Raw genomic sequence first — 11,501 nt, 5'->3', positions numbered from 1 at the left:
TGTGTTAAATATATTTTCTAAATTGAACTTAAAAATATATTATTTTCGGAACCACCAAAATACATGTATAAATACCCCCATCCTTGGGAAGGAAATACACATATAAAATACTTGAAAAGTATGAATACGAAATAGTTGTCTAACTATTATTCCAAAACCCTAAAAATAAAACTTAAGTTAAAATAATTGTTATTGTTTTAACAAGAAGTTATGACTCGGAATAATAACAAAGTAATGTAACTCAAAACATTATTACTAAACTAAGGCACGGCCCGTTCGTCTAATAGACATTAGTACGTTGTAGGTTGTCGTGTAGCGGACCAAGTTTGAGTTGACGATACGATTCAGGAGACGCACTACTGTGAGTTCATGTCCCTATTTTCTTTTAACTGTTTTCAGTTTTATAACTTCGGGGGTGAAATACATGTTACAATTATTACGGACATTTTTATACATGGTATAGTTAGCTTAAGGAGGGCATACTACATAGATCATGTGAGTGATGGGCGCGACACTTAAGGCCATTAATCCTCGTCGTAAGACCGAGGGATATAAGTGATAGATCTATTTGGGTGTAGCGAGCCCACACCCGTGAGGCCGGGGCGGCCGATAGTGGTGATTGTGTCTTACAGCCGGAAGCCCGGTGCAACTCCGCTAGGTTTGAGTTTTCCCGTATCACTTCACACATACCAGTGGCTTTGCAACCCATTGGTGATCTCTTTTTCCTTATTGCTACATAGCAGGGATTTTCATACGAACATATTTCAAAGGTTTATACATACTCACAGATACATGAACTCGCTCAACTTTTGTTGATTTTTCAAACTACATGTATTTCAGGGAACTGATCGGATCTGGCAAGTGTCTGCATAGGTGTCGAGCTGCGTACTAATAAAGATGTCATCCAGGGTCGTAGGGTTTGGGAGGGGTAACCCTTTCCTGGAAGGGTCACATGTCTCCAAACCTCGTTTTAATTAAAGCCTTTTGTGGTGTCTTATGAACACGTTTAAAACAAGTATGATTTGTAACTTGTCTTAAGTATCGACATTTTCAAACAATGATGTTATGGTATTGTTAAACTTAATGAATGGATGGACATCTTGTGTTTTATTTTCATATAGCATTGATGTGCGTGAAGTGTGTTATATTTTAGGTATATATTTTAAGCACTTTTACACTTTTTAGCCAAGTTTTAAATTTATAAAACACGATATTTACTAACACTAAACACACATATGGGCAAGTGCACCCATCGTGGACGTAGTATAGTGTTGGTAAGATACCGAGGTCGTCCAAGGACACAAGAGCTTTTAGTACCGGTTTATCCTCAACGTCTAATCAAATAAAAATGTTAGAAAAAGTTTTTAAACTAATAAAATAAAACTAACTAAAATGATGAAAATAAAAATAAAAATAAAAACAGATAGACAAGATGAATCACTTGGATCCGACTCGTGTGTTAGTGTAACCTTTGATTATTTTCGCACTTTTGCACTTATTTAAGAGATTATCTTAGTTAAGACGTTACCCTCAACCCAGTAGTTTGAGTCAGCAAGGATACAATCCTAAAGAGTCAGATTATTGAAAGATAATTAATTAAGTTATTAATGCATAATGTGGTAGGCCCCTCTGTTGAAGGTGACGTTACCCTCGGCTAAGTACTCTGAGTCAGCAGGGATACAGTCCTAAGTAGCCGGGTTAAAGTTTTAATAGTAGTTTAACTTATGAGGGGGTCAAAGAGTTTGGACCCCCGCCATCCAATACCTTTGGTTATTGAAGGAGGTCCTACTAAATTTGACCCAGGTCCTTTGCAGGATCTATACACTGAACAATGGCAAGACTCTTACCAAACCGTTCCCTTAACCCCCGACCAGGTAGCCAACATACCTCCATATAGACCATGGAGATTTGAATGGTGAAAATCTTTTATTTTATTTAGACAGCAAAATAATGCCAAGACACCACGGACAAACGATAAGGAAGAATCACCTTCAACATAAGAAACTAGTAATTAAAGTCATTAATACAAAACCAATTAAAAAGTGCAAAAGATTAAAAATAAAAAGTATTACACTAAACACTTGTCTTCACCAAGTGATGTAAGAGACTTAGGCAAACATGGCCTTTGATTGTCAAGAACTCTTACGATCAATCTTGGATCCCGAGACGACTCACACACTCTATGATGGACAATGGATGATGGTGGTGGATGATGGCGTTATGGTGGTGGTGGGTGGTGGGTGAAGTGTGAGAGAGGTGGTGTGCCAAGGGATGAGTTGCAATGGCTCCAAGCACTCCTATTTATAGGCTGAACAGAAGCCTGGGCACGGCCCCATGTCCATCTGACACTCTCTCTCTCTTCATTAATTGTAATTCGCAATTACAATAAATGCGCCTGTAGCAACCTGACCACGCCCCCGTATCCGCTGGGCATGGCCCCGTGGTGGGCAATAGAAGCTTCTATAGGTTTGTCTTTTCTGCTGCTTCTTGGGCACGGCCCCGTGCTCGCTGAGCACGGGGCGTGTTCAGTCTTCTGGCCTCTCTGTTTTGCTTGGGGAGATGCTGTCGAGGGGTCGGGCATGTCACTTTTGTTCCTTTTCTTGTATTTATGTTAGATTTTGCTGTCTTTTTGCTTCTTTCGTCATTTTGAGCTCATTTAATCCTGAAAATGCAAAAGGAATACAAAAGCACACTTTTTCCAACATTAGTACTAAAAAAGGGTTAGTTTTAAGCCACAATTGATGTAATTTATAGGTTGCATTTTGTGCACATCAGCATTGTTATGATGGTTCCTATGGTATTAAGAAGTCACACCAAATAAACCCACGCTTCCGCAAAAGCCAGGATGTACCAGCTTGGTATCAGAGCCTCGATCATAGCGAACTAGGGTTCTTTCTCGAGTTTAGACTCTGATCACTAGGGCTCTCACGAAAATGTTTTCAAACATTCTTACATTGCACACACAAAACGTCCAGATCAAGGGTACAAACATTTTTATAAACAAAAGGCACAAATACACTTTCCAAAATTTATGGTTCAGTCTTAGAGACTGAGGGAGTTCAGCCTTAGAGGCTGGGGAAGTTCAGCCTTAGAGGCTGGGGAAGTTCAGTCTTAGAGACTAAGGGAGGTTCAGTCTTAGAGACTGAGGGGTTCAATCTTAGAGATTGGGGAGGTTTAGTCTTAGAGACTGGGAGGTTGGTCTTAGAGACCAGGGATTTAGTCTTAGAGACTGGGAGGTTGGTCTTAGAGACCAGGGAGTTGGTCTTAGAGACCAGGGAGTTGGTCTTAGAGATCAGGGAGTTGGTCTTAGAGATCAGGGAGTTGGTCTTAGAGAACAGGGAGTTTAGTCTAAGAGACTGGGTGGGATAGTCTGGGGAAGACTAGGACGATTACTTGCATTATTGTGACATACATGCTTATTTGATTAAATGTTGATATATGTGTAATTGTCGTGATTGTTTGTTACAGACGTCATGTCTTCTTCGAGTGGAGTTTCTAGAACCCTAGACCCCATAGCAGTGGATCCAGATGACCAGATGCCCACAGATCCCGAGATTTATACATCTGATACTGACATAAGTGATGATGACGATTTCCAGCATTTCGCCTTGCCCGATTTTGGGGACGATGTTCAGCTCGCTGATGGTATTCTTGATGGAGATCTACCCCTCGTGCAGATCCCTGCACCTGTTCCACTCGCTGCTTTTCCCATGGCGGATTTGCCTCTCAATTATGTGTCGGATGACGACATACCTCCTGCTGATATTCCCTTTATTGTCCCTATCGTTGAGCTTCCTGAGATGGAGGTTCTTTCTGATTCGTCTGATTCAGACTCTTTCGAGTCAGTAGCATCTTCTACTCTCCACGCAGTGGGGTTACAGCGGTACCCCACCGACTCAGATTCCGATATGGCCACGTCAGCCGCATTCGATCATGATTTTGACCTTGCTGATGACCCCGATCACGAGTTTGACCTTGCTGATGACGTCGAGCCTGAGATGGACCATGCTCCTGATGAGCAACCATTCGAGGCTCCTGTTGCTCCTGTAGCTCTTGTTGCTCCTATAGCTCCTGTTGCTCCTATCAATCAGCCCCCTGTTGTACCCGCTGATCTAGATCCAGCCCCAGTTGACCCTGTCCCATTGCCCGATCATGATCCCATTTTTGCTGAGATACCTGATATTGCACCGATATTACCTGATCCAGTCCTTATGTTTGAGGACCATGCTCCGTTTGCCACCCACATCGATTCGAGATACGCTGACACCCACAACATGTGGGTCGATGATAATGATTATCCCCCATATGTTAGACCAGTCACTCCTTCCCGTGCACCCATCTTTGCACCGATTGATGTTGCCCATCATTTTCCCCATGTTTCAGATATCCATCGCACCGGCCTTCCTATCACTTTCCTCCAGGACATTCCTCCACCTCGTCCTGGGGAGGGTTCGTCGAGACAGCAACCTGCTTTTGTCCCGCCTGTGTCGTCAGCTGTACCATTCATGTCTCAGTTTCCTCGCACTACACCACCTTTTGCACATATGGGCGAGCCATTTTTGTGGTCATCGCCCAATGTTATGCCTCTGTCAGACCCCTATCACCCGTTCCATGTCGGATATACCACAGAGGATATACTTATATCCCTGCAGTTACAGCAGGATGCTTTGAGTCGTCGAGTTTTGGAGCTGGAGAGGACTCCACGTCCTCCCCCACGTCATTGTCAGACTCCTTTTCCGACACCACCCGCTCCTCTTCCACTACCCCCTGATTCGGATATTCATTTCTTACTCCTGAGCAGCAGATTGCTTACTTGTTGCACATCATCCATGCACTTGAGAAGGACTGGGTGCGCTTGCGCCGTTTGATTTTCTTCCCTCCTCCTCCTCCTCTGCCATGAGCGTAGCTATATTTTGGTTTGATGCAGGTAGATTGTTTTGGTGAGAAAGTCGCAATTGGGCCAGCATGTGAAGACTTTTGGAAGACCACATTTTTGTATATGATTTGTGTAGACTGACTTGTATTTTGGGGTGATGTAACCCTATGATCTTATTTTGATGTATGATGTACTGGGAAAACATGTAAAAACTATATTGTGGTCATGATTAATGAAAGCTCAATGGCAACGTTCTCACTACATGCTTTGCTGAATTATTTGTTTTATATTATAACATGGGATATTATGTGTTATGAGGTTGATGGATGTTATTATATATGCATATTTACTATACTTACTATGACCTGACCAATATGATCATCTTTTAGAAGATGCCTCCACGTCGAGACACACGCTTGCCTACTTCTGAGGCGGAACTCCAGGAGCGAATTGCCGCAGCAATAGCACAGTATGCGGCCTCCCACGCGGAAACAAGCAAGAATACCTCAAACAACAACAACAACCCACCCAATGGTAATGTCCAAGTCGCTTGAGACACAATACGATACACTTGGATGTTTCCTGCACATCCGCTAATACCATCTGTAAATGTCATCGTCTGTGCAGGCTGCACCTACAAACAATTTCTTGAATGTAAGCCCTTAAACTAAGATGGCAATGGAGGTGTTGTTGCCTTCGTCAGGTGGGCAGAAAAGACAGATTCTATTTTAAGGATGAGCAAGTGTGCTCCCGAGCAACAAGTTACATACATCTCAGGGCTTTTTCTTGATGGTGCCTTATCATGGTGGAATCTGCAAGTTCAAACATTGGGAGAGGCGGCGGCGTATACACTAACATGGGCTGGGCTGAAAGAGCTCATGAGGAAGAAATACTGTTCACGGGCCGAGATACAAAAGCTAGAAACGGAATTCTGGAACCTAAAGATGGAAGGCCCAAAAATTGTCGAATATGTTCAGAGGTTTCATGATCTGTCCCATGTGGTGCCGTACATGGTCACGCCTGAATTTAAACGTGTGGAGCGTTTCATCTAGGGATTAGCACCTCAGATCATGAGCATGGTTACATCGTCAAAACCGGCAACCATTACTGAAGCCATCGATCTGAGCGTATCTCTAACTGAAGAAGCCATCAGGCTAAACAAGTTTTCCAATGTTGATCAGAAAAAGAAAGAAACTCATGTCGAATCCTCAGGGGAAAACAAGAGAAAATTCACGAACTTTAAGAAAAGCATCGGCAGTGCCAGAAAGAGGAGAGATACAAACCCGCCAGCTGAAGTAAAGACTGGCAGTGAACACAAGGGGAAAGGATACATGGGCACTCTGCCCAAATGTGAATTTTGCCAGTATCATCATGCTGGCCGGTGCAGTGTTAGAAAATGTGAATCATGTGGGAAGATTGGTCACTTAAAGGACACTTGTTGGGTTGGTACTGGCCGTGGTGGCCAAAGGGGATTTGGTAGCAACAACCACGGAGGTAATGGGAATGGGAACCAAAACGACGGAAATGGTAATCGCGGTAACTCCGGGAATCAAGCAGGAAATGGAAACCGCAATCAAAACAACAACCAAGGCGGTAATGGAGATGGTAACGGTCGAGGACCAGGGTGTTTTAACAGCGGAGACATCGGGCACTTCAAGCGTGAATGCCCAAACTCAATCAAGCTCGTGGAAGGGTATTCAACATTGGAGCAAGGGAAGCACGCCAGGACCCGAATGTTGTCACTAGTGCGTTCCCTATAAATCAACGCTTTGCATCTGTTCTATTTGACACTTGTGCCGAATATAGTTTTGTATCGCTAGAATTTAAGAATATGCTTGGGTTAACTGCTAGTAAGTTAGATATTCCGTACTCAATTGAACTGGCTAATGGAAAGCTAGTGGAAACCAACGAAGTCATCAGAGGATGTGTGATAGAACTGGGAGAACGCGAGTTTGCACTGGATTTACTACCAGTCGAGTTGGGAAGCTTCGACATGGTAGTCGGAATGGATTGGTTGTCCAGCAATCGGGCCGAAATTGTATGTCACGAGAAGACCATTCGCATCCTAGTGGCGGATGGAGAAACGATTGTGGTACATGGAGAGAAGCGCGATACGCCTTTGAGGATCATTAGCTGCCTGAAAGCTAGAAAGTGTTTGAAGAAGGGATGTGTTGCCTTCTTGGCACACATCGTGGATAAGGAAGATGCGGAGCCAAAGATAGAAGACATTCCAGTCGTAAAGGAATACCCTGAAGTCTTTCAGAAGACTTGCCAGGATTGCCGCAATAAAGACAAGTCGAGTTCCGCATCAACCTAGTTCCAGGCGCCGCGCCTGTAGCAAAGGAACCTTATAGACTTACACCCTCAGAGATGCAAGAGCTGTCAACGCAACTCCAGGAGCTATTAGACAAATGATTTATCCGACCAAGCTTCTCGCCTTGGGGAGCTGCAGTTTTGTTTGTCAAGAAGAAAGATGGTAGTTTTCACATGTGTATCGACTACCGGGAGCTGAACAACTTGACCATCAAGAATAGATATCCTTTGCCGAGCATTGATGACCTGTTCGATCAGTTACAAGGTTCAAGTTTTTAGTCAAAGATCGATCTAAGATCGGGTTATCACTAGTTGAGAATACAAGAGGAAAGTATTCCCAAGACTGCTTTGAGGACACGTTATGGACATTACGAGTTCCTGGTTATGCTGTTTGGTATGACGAACGCGCCAGCTGTATTCATGGATTTGATGAACCGAGTTTGTAATTCGTACCTCGATAACTTTGTGATTGTGTTCATTGATGAAAATTTAATCTACTCAAAGACAAAAGAAGAAAATGAGCATCATCTAAGAGCCATCTTAGAGCTACTTAAAATGGAGAAGTTGTACGCAAAATTCTCGAAGTGCGAGTTCTGGTTACGCGAAGTCCAGTTTCTTGGACATGTGGTTAATGGAAATGGAATCCATGTGGATCCCACAAAAATCGAGGCGATCAAGAACTGGGAAACTCCAAAGACGCCAACTGAGATTCGACAGTTCCTAGGTTTGGCAGGATATTATCGAAGGTTCATTGAGGATTTCTCAAAAATCGCTCAACCTTTGACCTCCCTTACGCAGAAAGACAAGAAGTTTGATTGGGGAGACAAACAGGAAGAAGCATTTCAGTTATTGAAAAACAAGCTTTGTGACGCATCAATTTTATCTCTACCCGAAGGCACGGACGACTTCGTGGTATATTGCGATGCCTCGCGTCAAGGGTTGGGATGTGTATTAATGCAACGACAGAAGGTTATAGCATATGCTTCTCGCTAGTTAATGGTCCATGAGAAGAACTACACCACGCATGACTTAGAGTTAGGCGCTGTGGTGTTTGCATTGATGATCTGGCGACACTATTTATATGGCACGCGGTGTACAATATATACAGATCACAAGAGCCTACAACATATCTTCGACTAAAAAGAGCTTAACATGAGACAAAGATGCTGGGTTGAACTATTGAACGACTATGATTGTGAGATCAAGTATCACCAAGGGAAGGCGAATGTGGTCGCCGATGCCCTGAGTCGAAAGGAAATGATCAAGCCCATAAGGGTTAGGGCTTTGGAAATGATTGTTCAGACAGACCTCTCGTTGCGCATTCGTGCTACGCAAAGGGAAGCTCTTAAAAGGGAAAACCTGGTGAATGAATATATCCATGGGATGGAGAAGCAATTGGTACCAAATGAGGATGGAACATTGTGTTTCTTGGGAAGAATTTGGGTTCCTTTCTTTGGTGGTTTGAGAGAAGTTATTTTCGATGAAGCACACAAGTCACAGTACTCGATCCACCTAGGATCGGACAAAATGTAGCAAGATTTAAAGGATTTTTATTGGTGACCAAGAATGAAGGGTGACGTTGCAATATATGTTGGCAAGTGTTTGACTTGTGCCAAGGTTAAGGCCGAATACCAGAAGCCTTCAGGTCTGTTGCAACAACCCGAAATACCCCAATAGAAATGGGAACAGATTTCGATGGACTTCATAATGAAATTGCCAAGAACGCCCAGAGGTCACGATACAATTTGGGTAATTGTAGACCGCTTAACGAAATCTGCGCACTTTTCGCCAATCAAGGAGAAAGACAACACGAGCAAACTTGCTGAGATATATCTGAGAGAGATTGTTGCACGACATGGAGTGCCCCTCTCAATCATCTCTGACAGAGATGGAAGATTCGTGTCAAGGATTTGGCAATCCTTTCAAGAAGCCTTTGGTTCTCAGTTGAATCTGAGTACTGCTTTTCACCTGCAGACAGACGGACAGAGCGAACGATTCAAACGCTAGAATACATGTTGCGAGCTTGCGTAATGGATTTAGGTGGAAGTTGGGACACTCACCTACCATTGGTTGAATTTTCATACAATAACAGTTATCATGCAAGCATTCAAGCCGCATCATTCGAAGCTCTCTATGGGCGAAAGTGTAGATCACCGGTTTGTTGGGCCGACGCGGGAGATAGATAGTTAGTTGGTCCGAATTTGGTTCAAGAGACAACGGACAAGATTTTCCAGATCCGAGAACGCATCAAAGCGGCTCGTGATCGTCAAAAGTGTTACGCGGACCGAAGAAGGAAACCCCTGGATTTTGAGGTGGGAGACATGGTTTTGTTGAAAGTTTCACCCTGGAAGGGTGTGGCACGCTTCGGGAAGCGTGGGAAATTGAATCCCAGATACATTGGTCCATTTAAAATCCTGGAAAGGATTGGTCTCGTAGCATACAAGTTGGATTTACCTGCAGAGCTAAATGGTGTTCATGATACATTCCATGTATCAAATTTGAAAAAGAGTCCAACACAAGAAACCATGGTCATTCCTGCCGACGAAGTTCATATTGACGATACACTCCACTTTATTGAGGAACCGGTTGAGGTTACGGATTGGAATGTTAACAAAACACGCAGGAGTAGTGTCAAACTCGTCAATGTTTGGTGGAATGCACGGCATGGCCCAGAATTCGCGTGGGAACGTGAGGATCGTATGAAGGCCAAATACCCACATTTGTTCCCCAAGACCCCTGCAACTAGAAGCAGAACCTAAAATTTCGGGACAAAATTTTCTTAACGGGGGGAGAATGTGACAACTCTCACAATTACAAGTACCGTACAATTAATTAATCTTAATTATGTTCTTAATGACTGTGCTTGATTACAACTGACAGTTTAAACTGCTTTATGATTTTTATATCATACATACATATGCATCATATTTCATACAGTCACTCCATTTATTTCACACGAACTTTAATGACATACTTGATGCACAAAGCACAGTTAGCACACTGAACAGATAATTCAGAAACATGCTGACAATGCCAGCACATGACAGACAATGCTTTTAAGGCCAGTATGAGCCAGAGACAGGGTACTACACTAGTATGGAGTGTAGGGAAGTGAGGATCATAATACTGCGTCACTAGGTGATAGTTAAAGTGCCGGGAAGTGCCAAAAACACACTTTAAGTGCAGAATTCTGCATTATTTAATAAAATTCAGCATTGTAACATGCTAGTAGGGTGCAAAACTATGGCAGAATTGTCCTGCATACTTTCCTAAGTGCCGGGAATTAAAAGTGTTACAAAAATATATATAAAAGACACTTTACGGACTAATTAAACACTTTAATGGAACGGTATCTAACCGGATAACCGGACATTACCCGGGACACTAAAATTTTGCCAAACACATTGTTTTATTGTTTCTTGGCTAGTCATGATCCCCGTACACCATAACACCCCCTAAATATCAACTAACTAACATATGTAAGTATACACTTGGATTTCAACTTATGTTTACCCATTACCATAAAAAATTTACATCTAACCCCTCCCATACCCGAATTCAGTCACCAAGGGACCCACCCAAAATCTTCACCATACTTCACATCTTGTTCCTAGATTTAATCCTAATTTTTTATTAGATTGCTGCTTGTTGTTGTTGCCAATATATTAGAGAACATATTATAAGTATGGCTCCAAGATCATCATCATTTCTTCACATCTTCACACCCTACTCCCTCACTCTCTCCCTCCTCCCTCTCGGCTCACCATACCCGCCACCACCTCCATCATATCACAACCATCTTCATCAATTTTTAAGCTTCATTCAAGACTATAAGGTGATTCAAGGGAGCTTGCAACTTGTGGAACTTCAAGGAGATTTATTTCTTGCTTTTCACCATCATCTTCTTCATCTTTTCACTAGAGATTCTTCCCTAGCCTTTGTGCTAGTAGTAAGTTCTTATTAAACTTTTGTTCATCTTGTTTTATGGTTAAAAGTTGTAGTAAGACTAGTATGTTTAAAACACTAAAGAACAAGAACTAAGAAGATGAACATAAAGCTTTACATAAAGATTACATGATGAAATGTTGTAGTAGGATGTTGTAGTAAACATGGTGTTGATTGTATGATGATTCTTGGTTGTGTGATGTTAATCACCATATGGAAAATGTTAAATGATGTATAGAAACATGATTTAACAAAACTAAGAAGGTGATTATGTGAAACTTGAAATAATCATCTTCTAAGTCTAAGCGTGAACTTGGAAGAAAATAATTTTTCTTGAAATATTAGTGAACAAAGTAAGTGATGATCA

General features: G+C 42.4%; 1 protein-coding gene across 1 annotated transcript; it reads left to right on the top strand.

Moving 5' to 3' along the window:
* Positions 1-3,473: 3,473 nt before the first annotated feature.
* LOC110888348 (calphotin-like) lies at positions 3,474-4,868 on the top strand. The gene has a single exon (XM_022135878.1). The coding sequence runs from the start codon at positions 3,474-3,476 to the stop codon at positions 4,866-4,868; it is 1,395 nt and encodes a 464-aa protein (XP_021991570.1).
* The last annotated feature ends 6,633 nt before the right edge of the window (positions 4,869-11,501 follow it).

The sequence above is a fragment of the Helianthus annuus genome, chromosome 2 (genome assembly GCF_002127325.2).
Source record: "Helianthus annuus cultivar XRQ/B chromosome 2, HanXRQr2.0-SUNRISE, whole genome shotgun sequence".
NCBI classification, from domain to species: domain Eukaryota; kingdom Viridiplantae; phylum Streptophyta; class Magnoliopsida; order Asterales; family Asteraceae; genus Helianthus; species Helianthus annuus.
This window is presented reverse-complemented; position numbering and strand designations above follow the sequence as displayed.